Source organism: Artibeus jamaicensis, unplaced genomic scaffold, assembly GCF_021234435.1.
Source record: "Artibeus jamaicensis isolate MK-2021 breed Jamaican fruit bat unplaced genomic scaffold, CSHL_Jam_final contig_851, whole genome shotgun sequence".
NCBI classification, from domain to species: Eukaryota; Metazoa; Chordata; class Mammalia; order Chiroptera; family Phyllostomidae; genus Artibeus; species Artibeus jamaicensis.
The window spans coordinates 2844210-2865654 of NW_026521986.1; the positions used below are offsets into that span (position 1 = coordinate 2844210).

At 33.7% G+C, this 21445-nt stretch overlaps 1 protein-coding gene across 4 annotated transcripts in view; it reads left to right on the forward strand.

Moving 5' to 3' along the window:
- PPM1A (protein phosphatase, Mg2+/Mn2+ dependent 1A) overlaps positions 1-20020 on the forward strand; it is a 35272-nt gene extending 15252 nt beyond the window's left edge. For 2 of the 4 annotated variants that reach the window (XM_037132374.2, XM_037132373.2), the window contains 5 exons: positions 2844-3697; positions 6227-6344; positions 10408-10516; positions 12155-12212; positions 13257-20020. In XM_037132374.2, the coding sequence (XP_036988269.1) occupies positions 2864-3697; positions 6227-6344; positions 10408-10516; positions 12155-12212; positions 13257-13286 (1149 nt within the window). In that variant the 5' untranslated portion in view covers positions 2844-2863 and the 3' untranslated portion in view covers positions 13287-20020. Of the gene's footprint in view, positions 1-486; positions 556-1625; positions 1680-1971; positions 2118-2843; positions 3698-6226; positions 6345-10407; positions 10517-12154; positions 12213-13256 lie in introns of those variants that run through there. The other 2 variants (XM_037132375.2, XM_037132372.2) reach the window with 2 other exon arrangements.
- The last annotated feature ends 1425 nt before the right edge of the window (positions 20021-21445 follow it).

Genomic DNA, 21445 nt, shown 5'->3' on the forward strand with positions numbered 1-21445 from the left:
TAAAATCGCAAATTCTTGATTTATTTTTGGTTATATTTGTTTGGCATATTTTGCCTCCCCCAAAGTTCTGTATTCTATGACATCTTCATCATCGAGATAGGGTTGTTGAGAATGAGTGAGGTAGTGCTTATACAATACTGAGAATTGTTTTTAGAATTCTTAAATGTTGTCTACCATTAAGGTGTATCATATTAATCATTGTCCATTCAAAACACTTTTTCCATAATGTGTATCAACTTGGTGTTGGAACAGTAATCTGGTGAATACCAACATAAGGAATAAATGATGGCTGGTTTTCATCATTTACCTTTCATCAGTGGAATTACAACAGGGGCACAGGAATAGGCAGGGGATTATTTTATCGCACCAACGAGCCAGACTTCTCTGCCTGTGTATTAGTTTAACCATAGTAGGAAAAAGAACATGGAGAGGTTGTAGGTAAACTATTTCTTTTTCTAAGGGTTTTTCTTCTACCTTTTCTCCTAGCAGCTCACAGCTAAGCATCACCAGCATCATTGGTACCCTAGTCTCATAACTATATCCTGATTTATTGAGGTACTTTTTTCTGTTCTTTACCCCTGAAAATCCATCTCCCCTTTAACTCTATTCAATGTCATTCTATCTTTTTTTTTCCCCCAGATTGGTTTGTAGTCAGTTCTTGACTCTTTTGATGACTTGGGCCCCAAGTCTCTCCATTCCTAGGCTGTTAATTAAAGACCAACCTAAATCCCAACCAGCTGTCTCCCTGCCTTGTGTGGGCCCATCCCAGACCAGGGGTTTTGGCTTTTGATTATTGGAAAGGATTAGATTAACTAAGCTCTCAGGCTTGTCCACAGACCCATTTATCTCTTTTACAATTTATACCTAATGGTCATAGAGTAGTGCAGTGATAATGATACATATTAATACCATCAGATTAATAGAATACCAGATTATAGTAGATTAATTTTGTTATATATAAGCTTTGTTATAGGTATGAGGTCTTTCCGGGGAAAGTCCAGCTATTGTTAATAAACTGAGAATGGTTTGCATGACATCAATGTAACCTGGCAGCCAAGGAGAGTGGACTGGAATGCACATGCGTGAATAGTGGCAACTTCACTGTACTAGTCAATGGGGGCAGTAAGACACCTTTGAGTCAACATTTGTACTGTATGGCCATGGCATTCAAAATTATCAAATAGAGCAACAAATCTGCATTAAATTTTGCGTTAAGCTTGAACAGTCCATGGAAACTATTTGGATGATTCACAAGGCCACAGCTATGGGCAGCTGGTGATTGGCAACTTCATCATGACAGTGCACCCGCTTCTGAATCACATCTCATGCAGTTTTTTGGCAAAACATCAAATCACCCTGGTGACTTAGCCCCTTTATAGCCTAGGTTTGGTGCCCTGCAACTTACAGTTTTTCAAAACTAAAATCACCTTTGAAAGGAAAGATATTTCAGACTGCCAGTGAGGTTCAGGAAAATACAGTGGGGCAACTGATGGTGATTATATGCCTAGATGCCTACTTTGAAGGGGGCTGAGATGTCATTGTCCTATGTACAACGTTTCTTATATTTTGTATCTTACTTGAAAAATGTCTTTTTCATATTACATGGTTGGATACCTTCTGGACAGACTTCGTATGTGTAATTGCTTTACAACTTGAAAATTGAAGCTGGACCACTTGGGGTAATTTAGTATCTTATTGCCTGTATCAAAGACTGAAAACCCATGGAAAAGATAAAATTTGAACTAGACTTTAAAGGATGGGCATGCTTTTTAAAGAAGGTTTTGTTTATTTTTAGAGAGGGGAGGGGAGAGAGAAAGAGGAGAGAAACATCCATGTGTGAGAGAAACATCAATAGGTTGCCTCTTGAACATGCCCCAGTCAGAGACTAGGCCCACAACCCAGGCATGTGCCCTGACCAGGAATCGATCCAGTGACCTTTTGCTTTGCAGAATGATGCCCTGTGGGAGGAACTCTGGCCAGCGGAGCTCCTCCTGGCTGCTGCAGATAAGAAATAAATTGTCCTGGACACAATCTTGTTCTGGCGGAAAAGGAGGTAGCGATTCCCTGCAGTGGGGAATGCCCCAGGCCCATCTCCCAAATGGCTTTTATTGGGAATGGTATGTGTAAGTGTATACAGCATACATGCATACTCATCAATCAGTGTCAAACCAACTGAGCCACATGGGTCAGTGCAGGTTTGCTTTTTTATAAGTAGGGAGGAGAGGCAAGTAACTCCAGTAACAGGGACTAATATGAGCAAAGGTTTAAAGAAAAGAGTGTGCAGATTTGGACCTTTGTGAGTAAATCACTTTTTACTTTTTCTGAGGGTTGATGGAGTAAATAATTTGGAATCAAATTTTAGAAACTTTTAATGTTCCACTAAGACTTTTGAATTAGTAGGTTTTTGGTATGTCCTGTGAATTCATTTGGCTTTTCTTGATATATACACATACAACTTACTTCTGAGATTCCCTAAAAGAGTCACACATTCAATGCATACTTAAACGCATGGCCTAGTTTGTATAAGTTGATGACCACTGCCAAGTCATCTTTTTACCTTAAGTGGTAATGCCTTGAAGAGAGTGCCTTATCTGCCTTTTTTATCCTGATGCTTTGGTTCTCTCTGCCTGTTGTCCATTCTTAGCTGTTCCTGGTCAGTCTTTCACTGCTTGTATTTTGTTAATCTCCAGATTACAAGTCAGCAATACAGTGAGTGCTTATCACAAGAGTTGTGAATTCTTACTGAAAGCTTTCTTTGTATCTCCTTCACTCTTAAAAGGTGGTTGGATATGTATTTTGTTTATAAAATAGTTATTAACTTAGTTGTTTCTCTTTTTTTGCAGACCTAAAGGATCAAGACATAATGGGAGCATTTTTAGACAAGCCAAAGATGGAAAAACATAATGCCCAGGGGCAGGGTAATGGGTTGCGATATGGGCTAAGCAGCATGCAAGGCTGGCGAGTTGAAATGGAGGATGCACATACAGCTGTCATTGGTTTGCCAAGTGGACTTGAAACGTGGTCATTCTTTGCTGTATATGACGGGCATGCTGGTTCTCAGGTTGCCAAATACTGCTGTGAGCATTTGTTAGATCACATCACCAATAACCAGGATTTTAAAGGGTCTGCAGGAGCACCTTCAGTGGAAAATGTAAAGAATGGAATCAGAACAGGTTTTCTGGAGATTGATGAACACATGAGAGTTATGTCAGAGAAGAAACATGGTGCAGATAGAAGTGGGTCAACAGCTGTGGGTGTCTTAATTTCTCCTCAACATACTTATTTCATTAACTGTGGAGACTCGAGAGGGTTACTTTGTAGGAACAGGAAAGTTCACTTCTTTACACAAGATCACAAACCAAGTAATCCGCTGGAAAAAGAACGAATTCAGAATGCAGGTGGTTCTGTAATGATTCAGCGTGTGAATGGCTCTCTGGCTGTATCGAGGGCCCTTGGGGACTTTGATTACAAATGTGTCCACGGAAAAGGTCCTACAGAGCAGCTTGTGTCACCAGAGCCTGAAGTCCATGATATTGAAAGATCTGAAGAAGATGATCAGTTCATTATCCTTGCATGTGATGGTATTTGGGATGTTATGGGAAATGAAGAGCTCTGTGATTTTGTAAGATCCAGACTTGAAGTCACTGATGACCTTGAGAAAGTTTGCAATGAAGTAGTCGACACCTGTTTGTATAAGGTAGCTGGACTTTTTCTTTTTAAGATAAAATTATTTTATGCCATCTTAATTATTACTCTAGTATTTAATCATCTTAGACCTGTAGTTCTCAGAAATAAGATCTTGGCATAATTGCAGGTACTCTTCACCTGTTATGAAACTATAGGAACATGTTTTATAAATAAATTACCCAATTACCAAATATGCAAGAGTTATAATCTGAATGATTAGTCTTTTATTAAGCATGATTACTTTTCCCTCAAGGTATTTTAATATTGTGGAAGATTGTCAAAGGTAAAAAGATTATTATATAAAGTACAGTGTTTTTTAAAAGAGGATAGTGAGAGGTTAGGCCTCAGTATTTATAAGTAAAAAGTATTTCAGAATTTTAATATTTTATTTTTTAAACGTGATATCTCAGTAATTTAATACTTTGAGACTATGGTCTCATGAAACTAGCACCAACAAAGAGAATTTAGTGATCAGTTGTTGTGATGTAATAGAAATAGTATGGGACATGGAGTCAGAATAACTTGGTATGTTATGTGTATGACTTCAAGTAAGCTATTGATATGGAAAACCAGTTTATTTGTAAAAAAGGTAAGAAATACTAATATCCTGCCTCATGTGGTTGTTGGGATGATCAAATGGGATTGTATATGTAGATGAGCCAGGTCACCACCTTTATTTTACAGAAGAAGTTGAAGCCAGAGAAGGCTCTGTAACTTAAGAGTCATACAGCCTGGAATCAAGGCTGACTACTATTACTTTTGTACTCTAAAGTGTTGAACATATTGTTCAACCTCTCTCAGCTGTTGAATGGAGATAATAGTATCTAACTCAGGATTGTTAAGGAACTAAACTAATGAACTAATGTGTACATATGAAGTGCCTAGTTTAGCAAATAGTGCGTACTGGGAACAAACTGCTCCCTATCCTAGAGAAGTTAAAAATGACTTCTACAGGTTTATATAATTTACTTCTTCGGTAGCACTAAGGCTAGAACCTAAGTCTTAAGTTTAGTGTTCTCTTTTGTCAGTAACACTTGACTAATTCTTTGATTGTTTTAAGCAAATGTTGATTATGTACAACTCTTCTCAGGCTATATATTTGACTTTCTTTTAACATGCAGAAGGAGAAAGTCAACATATTATTTGTAGTTTTTATATGCACTGTGCCAGCTCTACTTAAAATCTGATCCTACTTAGAAACCAGCTTTGCCCAGGCTGGTGTAGCTCAGTGGATTGGCACGGACCTGCAAAGCAGAGGATCACAGTTCAATTCCCAGTCAGGGCACGTGCCTGGGTTGCAGGTCAGTTTCTGCCAGGGATCAATGCACCAGAGGCAACCACACACTGATAGTTCTTTCCCTCTCTCCTTCCCTTCCCCTCTAAAAATAAATAAAATCTTAAAAGAAAAGAAAGAAACCAGCTTTATGTGGCATCCAAACCAAACCAAATTTATGTAACATTCAACACTTAAGTTAAAAAATCAATAGATCAGTAGAGCCACAACTTAATAGTGTACACTGTTAATTTCTGAATTTGAGGAAAACCAAACAGTGATGCATATGTTCTTTGACTCTTAGTATATGCATTAAAGTAGCATCTATTTGATGGGTTTATTCTGTATTACTTGAGTATTAAATACTTGTCAGCTACATTAAAAGGTGTTTTCTTAAGAGAGTTGTCTGATTCAGATATTAGTAAATTATGGCTCAGATTCCACTTTTTCTCTTCTGTATTTCACTCTATTTTCAAAATTACTCAATACTTTATTGTATGCCACATTTTATGCAGTTTTTCCCTCAAGGTATTTTACTATTAAATTCTTTGTATTATTTGCTCAAACTAAGAATATAATGTCAATTTTCCCATATGGTGAGATTAAATATTTAAAATGTGGAAGTTAACTCTAATTACTAATAGGAAGGGGGGTATGAGGAGTCCAGCATCTATTCAAGTATTTTAATTATAGCATTTTGAATACCTAGGTGTCTTTAAAAACGAATGAATTTTCTAAAAGTTGTCATTGTTTTTGAATTATGGAAAGTGAAAGCTGACTTATAAACTTCATGTATGTAGTTTTCTAATTCCATATGTCTACTTAAGCAAATTAATTAGCCCCACAGTTTACTATAGTTTATTTTAAATGTAAATTTGTCAAGTATAGTGTAGCCACAGGTCAAATACTGTTTAAGGAATACCACTAGAATTTTTCTATTTTGTTGAAGTAAATTAATATCCGTATGTATGTATATTTGTCTTTAGGTATCACTTCAAGTAAAGTAGGCCACCAATTTTCAGAAGTGATTTTGTTTCATAGAATTTTTTAAATGATTGTTGCAGTAGAATTTAACCTGCAGTGTTTCTTTCCTATCTTAGTGTTGATTATACTGTGTACTATATATACTATATGTGTATGGAGGGGTACCCCTTCCACATATAATTTTAGTAGAAATAAATATAATTGGCATGGCTGTAAAGGTTCTCAAGGCTTCCAAGAGCAAAAATGAAACCAAAATATTTTCTCAAACTTTTTTCTTCCCAGGGAAGTCGAGACAACATGAGTGTGATATTGATCTGTTTTCCAAATGCGCCCAAAGTATCACCAGAAGCAGTGAAGAAGGAGGCAGAGTTGGACAAGTACCTGGAAAGCAGAGTAGAAGGTGGATCATTTAACAAAAAATAAGTAGCTTTATTAAAGAAAAACCTCAACACAATCAGACTTTAACATTTTAGCTTTTAGATATTTACATGCCTGTGACATCTAGTGTTTAGTGTACAAAAGTGGGAAAGGGCATTTCTGTAGTAGCTGTTTAGATGCTTGTAATGTTTTCATCAGTTATATTAGAAATAACAATCAGTATGGCCCTGTACGTTCTGTTCAGGATACTTTTGTTTAAAAAGGCTTCAGTGTTTGTATGTTTTGAAATTCTGAATTCACTGGCATGAGGAATTTTATGCCAGGAAAGTCTGGTTTGTTGTTTATTTAATTATAAACAGATTATTTATGATGGTGATAATTTGATTACCATCTTTTTCTGTAAAGCTGTGTATATTTTAAACTGTTTTAAGGCTTTCTTGCCTAAGTCATAAACTGCCTTACCTAGAAAACATAGACCTGAATAGAAAGACATGCTAGGTCTCTACGTGGCAGAAATGTAAATGCTGACTAAATCAAGAAATAAGTTTGGAATTCTAGGAACATACTTGTTAAAATTCTGCAAATTACTTTGAGACCATTAGAAAGGTGTTTGTAACTCTCAAGTGTAATGCCTTTAAATATGTGAAAAATTTAAATGATCTTCAATGCAGATACTACTTGGTATAAATATTAAATCTCCCCAGAGAATTCCAGTTTACTGCATATATGCACTAAGCATGTAAGTTATGCAGGGTTTTTTTTTAAGCAGAAAAACTTGGCATGCCTATAATAGTGTTAAAATGCATTTGGGGTTTCTAATGTCATTAATTTGCACGTTAAAGACCTCTAATAGCATGTAAGCATTGACCTACACACTATTATATCCTGCTGTGCCTGCTTTATTAAAATCAGCGTGCACTTTAATTTTTCCCCTTTTCTGTTTTATATCAGTTATAATTGATCTGATATTAGAATCATTATTGGTTTTGATTTGCAGTACTATTTGGAGGTGCTATTATGTTTCTATAGTTGTCCCCCACTTGATAGTGATATATTTAGTACCATGTGTATGTACTATTTAGTGTTTCATTCATTGCACATACTATTCGATGAGTTTGTTTTCTCACTATTGCCAAGGGTCTTAGAATTTTTATATTTTAAGTGAGTCGTTTCAATGTAAGTTATTTATTTATAATCCAGTAAAATATTTAGAATGGTACCAAATCATATCACATTGGTTCAAACTGCTGGTGAGTGTACAAGTATGAAGACATAAGAATATGTATTGGGATAAGCTGGTGTTTAATTTATTGGCTCTTTAAAGTAACCTGGGCATACATGTTTTCTCACTGATTTAAAGAAACAAGAATAAGTACTGTAGTACTTATTACTATGAAATGGGATCAAATTTTAGAAATAAATTGCTACTTTTTTAGTGTGCATTCACAAGTTTTTGATGCACATCTAAATCCTTTAGGAGCGTAATTTTATGGTATACTATTAAGTTTTATACTGCTTACTATCGAGTAAGAATTGCTACCTAAACCGTTTACATTAACACTAAATATTTTGATATGTTGTAGTGTTATTACACTTGTACCATTCAGTTGGAGATTATGTCATAAATTAAATACCATACCCTTTACTGAGGTAAATTTGATGAGACTGTAACTATAGAATAAATATTTCATTAAAGTGACTACTATATTAAAAATATAGAAAGAATGTAACCACTTGTAGTATAAAAGTTATGTTTTAAAAGTGAAAAATACTGCATTTATCTTCCAAAAGAGACATCGAGTCATCGAGTACCTTTTTCTTTCCTTTTTTTCTTTTAAATATATACATTCACTAAATTGCTGTGACCTTCTAAATCTCATTTGTTTTGAATACTTTTGGCTTCTCCATTTATATCACAGAAAAGGACAGAGGCTTTTCAGCTCTTCTCCTATAATCTGTGTCCTTCTAAAACTTGACTTTCAGATTGTGAAAAGATTTAGCTTGTAATTTAAACCGTGCTGCCTAACGTTGTGGTCCTTTTAAGCCAATTTAAAATTATACTTGTACATACATATTTTTTAAATCTTTGCTACTGACTGCCCAGGCTTTAAGTTGCTAATTTGGAGATAACTGCTAGAATCCCTCAGACTTGGTGGAGGGAAGTATGGAGGAGCAGAATGTGTTCCTATATGGGTATGTGAAACATAGATCTTCTAAACATATGTGTTCTTCAATGAAAGACAGTCTTTTTACAATTCTAATTAAAATGTATAGTCCAAGAATAGTTCAAGGAATATTTATTAAAATTCATTTCTTTTTATTTTTAAAAACAGAAAGAAGCAAGGCTACCATAGTATGTATTGTCAGATAGTTTAAACGTATTGTCCCATGTGGAATAGGAGATAGTAACAGTTTTTTAAAGTCTTACATTATTCTTTTAAAGAATTTGTCTTACTGTAATTTTCTTCACAATTAAAACATCCTAATTTATATTTTAACAGAGATGTCAGATACATCAATTATAGTCAATTAAAAGTAATGTTTTTTAGACCTGAAACTATCATTGACTGAGTTTATCATCAGTGTTCATTTCTATTATGTCTAGTTATCTATCCAGTAATTGTATTGGCTTAGCAGAGACTGTATGTTAAGTGTAACACAGCTTTAGATTGTGAAATTGTGCAGTTTAGGTAAACATCCACTTTTATTTTTGTACAGCAGATTTTCAGCATTAGAACCATGTAGAATAAATATACTAGATGTTAAAGATTACACAATAAAGGAACTTGGCAAACCAAATCTGAGATCCTTGCTTTTTATTCAGATTTAAGACTGTTTTTTTTAAGGCAAAATATAATAGGTGGTAAAATTTGGCCTTAATTCTAAAAGGATAGTTTGAGCCATTTAAAGAAATATGGGTAGTATTGTCTGTCTTTTAATATGTGGCTTTAAAGATGAATTAATATTTTGAGATTTGGTCAAAGGATGAAACATCTTTACATGCATTGGTATTTTCAAAGGTATTTACAAATTGCGTACAAGAATGATAATATTCTTCCCCCAGTGGTGACAAAGAAAATATCTTAGTATAAACATTAAAAAACAAAAAACAAAACTTCAACATAAAACTTACTCAGATACCTTTGGCATGATCTTGCATTTAGAATAAATATGCTAAAACTTCAAGTAAAGATTTCTTGTACTTAAAGCGAATAGTAGGAGAGTTCTTTAAGTTGCTTGTACGTAATTCTTCGTGTTCTGAGGTATGAATAACAATATGCATCTGCATGGCAAGACTGCAGACCATATTACTATATCCATTTAGTGACTGAATGGTTTGAAATGAATGATTTTAAGTACAGTGGTGTGATTTATCAACGTTTTCTTTTTTAAATTTTTGTCATCAAACTTAGCTTTTTTTCCCATTCTATATGCTTTGTTCAAATAATTAACTAAGGAAAAGCTATTTTATATATATATGTATATATATTTCTTGCTTACAAATACATTAGACAAAAAATAAAACTGAGAATGGTGTTTTGAGTACATAACCTAATCTGCAGTGCTACTTATCATTTTGCAAATATAAAATTATGTATAAAAATAATTTGCTTTAGTATAGTCAGTAAATTCCTCTTTACTTAAGATTACTTTTTTTTTCAAGTCTTGAAAGTATCTTTTTTTTTTTAATTTACGCAGTGTATTTTCAGGGCAAAGTTCAGGTTGTTTTCAATCTGAAGAGAGAAGTTGATATCAGAAATAACTAATTGGCATCTTGAGAATATTCTCATTTGTATACATGTATTTCTGGTTCTGTAATATATTGATTTTTTAATATGAAATTTCATTTTCACATTTTTGTCTTGTTTATTTTTGTTCTTTGCAGTTAATTATGAACATTTTATGTCCTTTTGTATATCCCTTTGTCATAAATTTTCAAAGGTCAACTCGATTTTTTCTTATACCAGTTTAGAAAATCTCAAATGTGGTAAATGCCATCTTTAAAACCCTAAGTTATCTTTGTTTCAGTTTTTTTTTTATTAAATTTGGATAACATTTACAAAAAAAGTACTTCTGATTCCCAGAAATCATAAAGAAGCAGGGGGAAGGCGTCCCTGACTTAGTCCATGTGATGCGCACATTAGCAAGTGAGAACATCCCCAGCCTCCCACCAGGGGGTGAATTGGCAAGCAAGTAAGTTACATTCTGCATACTCCTAATGATTTATCTCAGTACATGAAAATTTTAGGTGTTTGTTGATTGTATGTTACCTGATTTCTAAAGTGATGCAATTATCTATATCTTCAGAACATTTAATTTGTGGTTCACTGTTTCTCAGTATTAATGATATATGGTACTTGTTAAGAATAAGTATCAGAATGTTACTGTTTTTAACTAATGATGCTGAAAGCTGTCCTTAGTGGAGGTTTGGATTATACTGATTTCCTCATATACCATAAATGAGATAATGTAGTAAAATATTTTTTTATTAAGTTACATAGCACTACAAAATTCTAAGTGTCATTATTACTCCTCCTATTATAATTTGATCTGGTCAAGTCCTGAATAATTCACCCCAGAGATGAGCATTTCCTCCTCCTCCACTGGGGCCCTTTTGTTACATTCGACTTTTCCCAGTGGTTTCAGTTGTCAATTGCTGGTAGGTTGGGTTTTGGTATAAGGGTTGCATTTCTTGCCTTTTTCTCCTTGCACTTTATTTCATAGAGCTGGACGTACAGTGTTAAATATTAAGCTTTCATCTTTATAAACTTAAGTGGACATTTTAAGCCATTTCGTAATACAAGGCTTAAAACATTTTTACCTCAGATATCCATATAATTGACCTATAACAATATATTGACTAATTTTTTATTCTCTGCTGTGTTCTGTAAGTGTAGCTGTGTTCTTTTGATTCTTTCACTGAATAGTATAAAGCTTCCTGTTGGAAGCTTTTATTTTTTGGAAACCTTTCCTTCCAAATGTGATATGATTGTCTATAAAATTACTTCAAATTGATTTTAGAAGTAGGGAGGCCATAATTTATAAATACCACTACAGGTTTTTTTTAACATAACATTATTCTAAACCTAATTCCTAGACTTGTCAGGAAAATGTCATTTCACATTTCAGTTTTAATAAAGCTGTTTTAAAGGGGCATTACAAACAGCACAAACTTAAATGTAAAACATATGTAAATTATTTTACTATAACATTTAACTCTTAATCAGAACATATTAGTATTATATCTTAAGACCTGCATCATCATTGTTCACCCTGGCCAGTGTGACTCAGTTGATTAGAGCATCATCTGGTAGACCGACGGGTTGTGGGTTCAATTCCCAGTGAGGGCACATGTCTGGGTTGTGGGTTCAGTCCCTGGTCAAGGCATGTACAAGAGGCAACTAATTGATATTTCTCTCTTGAGTTGATGTTTCTCTCCCTCCCTTCCCCTCTCTCTAAAATCAATAAGCATGTCCTCGAATGCGGATAAAAATAAAAATAAACCTGCATCTTCATTGCTGACTCATAACCACTTAAGCCAGTTCAAATAGAAATAGACTTTATAGACTGATTATTTTTTTTAAATCATGACATTTAGTCTTGCATTAATTGGGTTGGTGGAAGGTTACATTTTAGAGCAAGTTTACCTCTTTTTTAATTGGAGCCCCAACTATCTTCAAATGAGGTTCACATATTAACAGTAAGAAACTGAAATAAAATAATTTTTAAGTGTAAGATTATCTTTGACATTTTAATGAACCTTGGCTGTGAGTTATTAAACAGTTTTGTGCTCTGAAGAGGAATTAACTTTCTGCATTTTTTAAAATTTAGGCGGAATGTAATTGAAGCCGTTTACAATAGACTGAATCCTTACAAAAATGATGACACTGTAAGTAGCATTTTAGTTCTGTCTGCTTTCCCTTCCCCTCTGCTCTAAGTGCACATCCTTCCCACCTGTGTTGGCAGAGCTGTTCACTGCACCCGCTCTCTTACACACACACCTGATTGACTACTCTGAACTCTGCCCGCACCACAGTTCTAGGGATTGAGGACATAGTCATGGTGAGTGGCTACCTCTCAAAAAAGAAGAAAGTCCCTTTGAATTATCGTGGGTTTTTTAAGCCTCTGCAAGCAGTCAACTAAAGATTTGCCTCCATTAAACATTTTTTTGAAGTTGGAAATAATATCATTACTCAGAATCTTGAATTCTGAGTTTGTAAGCAGCAGCTGCAGTGCAGTAGAACTTCACGGTGTCCATTTCCACTAAATAGTTTTTATTTAGAGTTTTTTTTTACAGTTAGTGTATATTTTTATTTATAGTTAGAAATACCTTTGCCAAGACCCCTAAAGTATACACTTCATTTAATATTTAAATGAAGTATTTAAATATTAAAGTAGAGAATTCTGTTTTATATAAATAGATATTAGAATGCCATTCTCAATTAAGTTTCTTATTACAGCTGTGTTGTCATATGGTTTGCATAGAAAAGTGATAGCTTTAAATCATTTGGACAGGTTCTGAAATATTTTATATATTGCATTATGAAGCCTCCTTGAATTTCATTACTTGAGTTCTTAATCTCTTATGCAATAAAAGTTTATAAAAAGTTATCTTTTAGTAAAATAAATTGGGTTCTTTGAAGAAAAAATGAAATTTTTAGTAGTTTTATTGGTTTAGAAGTACATTTGGTCACCCTCATGGTAAAAGACTTTTAAGTATTTTATTCCAGAACAAAATAAAAGGTTAACAAGTTTTTAAAGGATTAAATATTGATATTTCATATACACACATATACTTACTTATATACACTTTAAAAAACATTTATATTCTGAAAGTCCACCCTATCTTCCTGCATTATCCAGAAAGTAATGTATTTTGGCACCTTTAAGCTTTAATTTAGTTCCTTGTTTTGCTTTGTTTCCTTTTATAAAGGACTCTACAGCAACTGATGATATGTGGTAGAACTGTTCATCTAGCCATGGAATTTACCTTCACCTCCAAAGGAGAGTACAGCTCATCTTCACTGAACCTTTTAAACATCTGTCATCAACTTTAAAGAAGGGCATATGACATGGGTGAGAGTGGTTACACCAGAGAACTTCAGCAGTACAACAGCTAGCCCAGAACTGAATTTTTTTTTGTAAATTTGAGACTTATGTAAACGTGATTTCAAACCATAATTCATGTTGTAAATCAGACTCCAGCAATTTTTGTTGTATGATTTTGTTTTTTGTAAAGTGTAATTGTCCTTTGTACAAAATGCTCATATTTAATTATGAACCGCTTTAAATCACTATCAAAGTTGCAAGAAATGTTTGGCTTGTTGTGTGACGCAACAGATATATAGATCTTTCAAGTCATGTATTTGGACTCGGGGTTGGGACAGGGAGAGCAGCAGCCATGTCAGCTAGACATTCAAATGTGCACTTGATTATGGAGAAAAATTCCAAAATCTCATAAAGCCAAACATCCAGAGAGTTAATTGGAAACTATCATAATGTTCTTGGCAGAGGATTGGCATTGTTGATAAAGCTGGTCCTTTCATTTAACTGTCTTTCAGGTTGTTCTCTACTTGTTGCCGTGAGTATTGCAGGTTATGCAGTATATTCATGAAAATATCAGTCTTGGGGCTTAAAATGCCTTGATTCTTTGCACCTCTTTTACAAGTCCTTACATTTAATTATTAATTGATAAGCAGCAGCTTCCTACATATAATGGGAGACTGCCACATTTTGCTATCATGATTGGCTGGGCCTGCTGCTGTTCCTAGTAAGATATTCTGAATTCCATTTTATCAATAAAGCTTGATTTAACAAACAAGAAATTAAATCATGTATGTGTAATTCCTCCTTTACCCTGCCCTTTTAAAACATCATGCCATTGTAAATGAGAAGTTTCTCATTGGGAAAGATCTTAGTCTCTTCTAATTGGAAAATCCCGTTACTCAAGGCATAGCTGGAACTGTTTCCCTTCCATTAGCAAGACTAAAAGATTTAAGTCTCTGTTGTTCCTTAATCTGTTTTTTAAATGGGTTTCTTTCTGGCTGCTTATATTTCATTAAGATTGTATCAGTTCAAATTTGCCTACTGTTTTAATTAAAATAATTGTCAGAGCTTGACAATCTTAACACCCTTATGATAGGTGTGTGTATGTTTGTGAGTGTGTGTTTGCCTGTGATTTTTAATTGGCCCATGTCTTTAGAATCCAAGTTAAGATGTATTTGTGATTTGAAATATAGCATGTTGATAATATTTAGCTGTTGGCCTTTAAAAATAACTTTCAAAATTTAAGGAACTGTAGATATAATAATAACCTAATTTAATTTAGGCTTAAATTACTCTAAGCATGTGAAATTAATTTTAAAATCTGTCACGTTGAAAAGACTACTGTTCTGTGCCCTTCTGTATTTTTGTCTCTAGGTTGAATATTGTATTTATCACCATGTTAATTAATCATTCAGTAGGCAGATTCCCCACTAGAAAACTATTAAAATACAACATTGGAATACAAAATCAAAATTTTTTGTATAAAAGATAATATAATCAGTTTTGTTATATCGTTTTTTCCATAACTTGGTAATATACATATTTGTATATATAGTCTTAAAACTAATGTAAAGTTAGGGGAGTAGTGGAAAAGTAATGTGAAATGTCTCAGATTTAAGTAGTTACATACCAGCAAAATCTTTTCATTATCCCTCTTATTTGTGAGGTGAGTAAATGTAACTTAATTGTATTTAATTTATCTTAATCCAGCATGAGTGGAGAAAAACAAGTACTATTTATATTTAGAAATTCGTAACAGTTGGAATTAGAAAACCAATTCCATACTTAACTTACAAATAAATGCTTAATGTGTAAATCTGTGGTAGAGTGCGCAGTATGATAATGTTTTAAGTTATGGCTTTGCAAACATCTAAATGTACATTTAACGAATAGTAGTCCTTCTAGTATAGATTGATTACCAGACATACTGGTACTTAAAACTGAGTCCCTATTATAAGAAGCCAGGTTCTGAACTTTTTAAGTAGACTCAAGTTTTTTGTTCTAGAAATTTCAAAACCTTGAATTAAATTTTTGAAATGCAAAATCTTAAATTACAAGTAAAATATATGGTAGAAAGCTATATTTTAAACTAATAACAGCATATATACTCTTTTAATTTGAGAGTCTTTAAATAGAAAAGAGGTTAAAATATTCCTCTGTTAAAATTATTAGTACTGAAATATTAGGTTTGGAAGTGAGAAAAGTCTTTAATAAGTGTGATCTAAGAAGACTAAGTCTTTTCCACATGAGTCAGCATTGCCACATTAGATACAGTTTTTCATTATAAAAATATAGGAAGTATACATCGTAACAACAGACTGTGTGTTCTTCATTTCTGGGGGTAATGGTGGTGGTAGGGAACCAACCATACTTTTTTTACAAGGCACTTTTGCACCTCTTTTGTGCACTTCATTTTTGTACCACTTAAATTCTTGGCATCCCACCCCCTTTTGTGTGCTAACTAGCATCTCAGGGCAATGCCTCAAATTTTTTTGATGTGTTGTATGTTATTTTCTTTGGAGGGAAAAAGTTCATGTGGGATGATAGCATACTATTCAAAATGTACTTTCATTTAAATGTTTTAATAGGATGAACCCACTTTGCTGCTTTTAATAGGAGATTCCTTTTGTATAGCAGGCTCTTGTTACCCTAACATTAAACAATTTCACTGATCTCTTATTGTTTTAGCAAGGTAAACTCATAATTTCTACTTTCTTAGGGAATATACTTTTACAGATAACACAAGCATTTCTCAGTATTAGCATTAACTTTTAAAAATCCAAGAGGTATTTTTCTTAACTCAGCTTTAGAACTATTTCAGATGTATTTTTAATTATAAAGCATTAACTTGCTTCTAGACTACTATGCAATTAGTGTACTGCTTCAGCCACTTAATTTTTTTACTAACTTAATAACATTAAGAAATTTGGATCAAAAAATAAATCAATTATGTAATTCAAATAATCTGAGTTATAGTAGTACTTTTAGTGACCATTGGTTTGGCAATATATTAATCCAGCTAATAACTCAGATTTTCCACAAGATGTATTAAGTAGTTATTTGCAAAACACTGTTCTAGGCAAAGCACGTTGGACTATAAAGAAATGAATAAATAGGTCCTTGCCCTCAAGGAGTTTATATTTTGAGTAGAATTTATATTCTAATGTATGTTACTAATATAACTGGATCACTCGTCCAAAAACATAGGTATTGTCCACCTAATAGTTATATTATCTGCCAGATAATTTCCTGAATTAGGCAGATCTCTGCCTTAAAGACTGGTCTGTATTTTCTTCATTCACTTGAAAATCTGTTTATTTTCTTCACAAAGTTGAAAATCCCATAAATTTTGCTCAGCATAGGAATAAAGTTGGACTGATGAAGCTCAAGTCTATTCAGCATGCTTAATTGTGTTTAACAAATGGCTTTTACTCTCCTGCTGAGAGAAGCAAGTCAGAGAAAGAGGTAATAGATTTCTTAGAATTCTGCAGCCCTTAAAATTTTGGTGTATTCCGAGTTTAAGGCATTTAAAAATATACATAAATATATATATGGCTAAATTTATCTTATTTATAAGTACAACTGTGTGTTCTGTTCTGTTCTTGAAAACATACTGCCAGTGCTAATATCCAATTTTAGCTAAATGATTACTATGTGTTTTAATATTTCAAAATAATTTCACTGCCTATCTTGACTGGACAAATTCATATGGAAATTCAGTTTGTGATTTCTGAAAGAAATGATTAAATTGGTTAAGGGTGTTTTTTCTGTTTTAATTTTGAACTTCATGATGTGTATACTTTCAATTTATAAAGTTTGAATGAGAGGTCTAAACCTTTTTATGTTTTGATTGCTATTTGTACAGTTTTATGTTAGAATTTGGTATTAGAAAATATTATGTAAATATTTGTATATAAATATCACTCATTTGAGGTTTTTCTTTGAAGGGACTGTAAAGAGTTTCATATACTTCTTGCTTGCAAATCCTGCTGGTGAGGTGACTATTTTTTAATTGAGTCATCTAGTCTTCTAATTAGTTTTTTTTTAAGCACTTAGGAAGACTTCTTTATAGTTTAAAATTTTACAAGCCTAATTTTATTTTATTTCTTTTAGTAATGTGCCATGAGTTTTGGACTGTATTTCTTTTAAATTAAATATTAGTTCAGAATATGCTTGAAATATTTAAGAATACATTTTCTGAGTGTTACGAGTATAACACTATATTGTTTTGTTGGAATAATGTGTCAGTCAAGTGTTAGTTATTACTGATAGGATGCTATATGCAGAAATAATGAAAGGCATTAGGCTCCACTCCATTGTCAAATAAACATTTCCACTTTTGTTCCCCTCAACACAGGTTTTACCTGCTGTATATATTAAACTTGTGGCTTCTGAGCTCATCTTTTTCTAAGTATATTACCAACAGGTAGCAATGTGCCGATTAGAAAAACTAAAATATATTGAAAGTATAGTTGAAAACTTATACTTTTATTAGTTGGGGGGGTTGTTTAAATTGATATAATAACAAAGTGACTTTCCGGCCCCACTTATCCTGCATGAGATGTTGCTTCATTTCCTGTAATAGCCTCTTGGTGTTTTCTCCCTTTCTTCAGACGGAAACAGGCCAATTCTGTTGTTTTTTTTTTTTTAAGCAAGAAAACAATGTATTACCTTACTAAAGCCAATTAATACATTGTAAAACTGGGCTAAAAATAAAATTAGGGAGATGAAGGAGTGAATTATACCAGTGAGGATGACAGAGGAAGATTATTCTTTTTTTTTAACGTTTTTTTTATTGATTATGCCATTACATTTGTTCTATTTCCCCCCCTCCGTTCCCCTCCGCCCTGCACACCCCTCCCCTACTATCCCCCCCCCTTTAGTTCATGAACACGTGTCTCAAGTTCTTTAGATTCTGTATTTCCCCTACTATTCTTACCCTCCCCCCTGTCTATTTTCTATCTACTGTCTATGCTACTTATTTTCTGTACCTTCTCCCCCCTTCTCCTCCTCCCACTCCCCTGTTGCATAGGAAGGTCTTCTTGGACCCAGCTGTGTATTAAGAACTGTTGCGTCACATTAACCAGCAAGAAACAACCTTTACTTCTTCAGATGCTTTGATTTTTCCACCAAGGGAAATAATGATAAATTCTTGCTGCTTCAACATAGAAACAACAAAGAAAAGTGAATGCAGTGTTTCTTCACCACAAAACCCAACCCTTCAGTTCTTTTCATTGTTCCAAACCCAGTTTTCCACTAGTAGCTTTGTTGTTGAACGAAATGTTTAAAAAGTTCAATAGTTTCTCCTTTCTTTATACATAGTCCTCCTGACCCAGTAAAGGACATATAATAATGTTTGTATTTGTACAGTACTATCCGAAGTTACAGTTTTTTAGGAGGTTAGGTAATGATTATATTTAAGTATAGGCATAAATTCACTATAGCCATGTGTTACCCTTTTAGGGTTACTTTGAGACGGATGAATCCTAGGAACTTCCTTACCCAGGAAAATAGACATAACTCCCCAAAGTTTACAATATTGCAGTGGTTCAGGGGCTTCTGCTTAAGATCTCATACTATAGCACAATAGGGCATTGGCTTTCTTCCTGCAAAGCCATAAGAAATATTTCAAGGGCATAAAAATAATTTGACTCAAAGAATTGTTTAACTTTTTTAAAGGCAGAGGCATCAAAATAATTTGACTCGAATCGTTTAACTTTTTTAAAGGTGTGAGCCTAGGCAGGAATCTGACATTAAATATTCTTTAAAATTTCTTGTTTTAATCCTCACCCAAGGATATGTTTATTGATTTTAGAGAGAGAAAAATATCAATTGGTTGCCCCAACCAGGGATTAAACCCACAAACTAGGTATGTGCTTTGACCAGGGAGCGAACCCACAACCTTTCACTGTACAGTATGATGCTCCAGCCAACTAAGCCACCATGCCAGCGCTAAAATATCTTTTTAAAGGTTGTGTTTTGGAGGAATGGGAGAGTGATTAAAGATGAAAAAATAGTATTAGGATAATTTTGGAAGATAACATTCTCTGATTTTGCCACTTTTAAAAGTCAACAGAAAAGAGGTGAAACACAGATTGAGTGTTTCTAGAATGTTTCTGACCTGCATGGTGCAGATGCAATCTGGACATGGCAGCACCTACATTCAGCACGTTTTGATTGTCAGGTCTCACTCAGGTTTTAAGATTTTGAGCTTCTGGTGTTAGAGTTCATTAAATGTTTGATTCGCTTCAGGTTCCAAGGAATTAGATATTTGAGTATTGATAGAGAATATTAAAAATAAGATGTAATAACATGGCAGCCACCAATGTACAGGAGTAATGAGATTTCTACTGAAATATAACTACCATGAAAAAATTCATTAGCTTGTTGCAGTTGTTACCACGATTAGATGTTCAGTTACAGCTTATTTAATTACCATTTATGGAAATTTTGAAGCAGAAACCATTCATTGTCTTAGTTGATTAGTCCTTAACTAAGTCACCATTGTACGTACTCGTAGGAAAATATCTTGTTTGTAGTTATATTCTCTGTTCTGGTTGGTTTCACTATTGAAATTATTTTTTTCTCTTAATTTGTATCAATATTATGAGTGGAGAGACCATGTACATATTAAAAGCATGTTGCATTATACGTATATTGATCTTTTTTAATCTGTAAGTGTAAAATAATACAACTGCAGAAATATTTTTTCTAAACAGGGTCCAACAAAATTCCCTACAGTAATTCACCCATTCTTTGAAGTTTATGTGATTCAAACTTAAAGAAATTATATAAGTGTATATTTTGTATTATGTATTTTCCTAGTTTAAAGAAAATATATTTGGTTCTAACCTTAAGAATGTACCTCTTTAAATTATATTTTATTGATTATGCTATTATAGTTTTCCTGATTTTCCCCTTTTGCCCCCCTCCACCCATCACCCCCACTCATTCAGGCAATACCCTCCACCATTGTTCATGTCCATGGGTCATACTTAGAAGTTCTTTGGCTACTGCATTTCCTGTACTTTGTTACATCCCCATAGCTATTCTCTACTGCCTATTCGTACTTCTTAATCCCCTCACCTCTTTACCCATCTCCCCAGATTCCCCTTCCATCTGGCAACCATCAAAATGCTCTGCATGTCCATGATTCTCTCTGTTCTTATTGACTTAGTTGGTTTTTAGATTGAGTTGTTGATGTCTTTTTGCCATTTTATTGTTCATATTTCTGATCTTCTTTTTCTTAAGTAAGTCCCTTTAACATTTCGTATAATGATGGTTTGGTGATGATGAACTCCTTTAGTTTTTTTCTTGTCTGGGAAGCTCTTTATTTTCCCTTCAGTTCTAAATTATATCTTTGCTGGGTAGAGCCATCTTGGTGTAGGCCCCTGCTTTTCATGATTTTGAATATTTCTTGCCAGTCCCTTCTGACCTGCAAAGTTTCTTTTGAGAAGTCAGCTGACAGTCTTCTGGGAACTCCCCTGTAGGTAGGTAACTACTTTTCCTTTGTTCCTTTTAAGATTCTCTATCTTTAATCTTTGGCATTTTAATGATGATGTGTCTTAGAGTAAACCTCTTGGCAGCCATCTTGTTTGGGACTCTGTGCTTCCTGGACTTTCATGTCTATTTCCTTCACCAAATTAGGGGCATTTTCTTTCATTAGTTTTTCAAACAGATTTCCCATTTCTTGCTCTCTCTCTTATCCTTCTGGCACCCCTATGATGCAAATGTTGAAATGCTTGAGGTTGTCCCAGAGTCTGCTTATACCATCCTCGTTTTTTTTGGATTCCTTTTTCTTCTTGTTCTGATTGGTTGTTTTTTGCTTCCTTATGTTTCAAATCATTGATTTGATCCTTGGCTTCATTCGCTTTACTGTTTTCCTATAAATTGTTCTTCATTTCAATTGGTGTATCATTTGTTTCTGACTGGGTCTTTTTTATGTTGCTGAGGTCCTCACTGAGTTCCTTGAACATCCTTATACCAGTGTTTTGAATGTTGCATCTGATAGATTGTTTATCTCCCTTTAGTTCTTTTTCTGAAATTTTGATCTGTTCTTTCATTCAGGCCATGTTT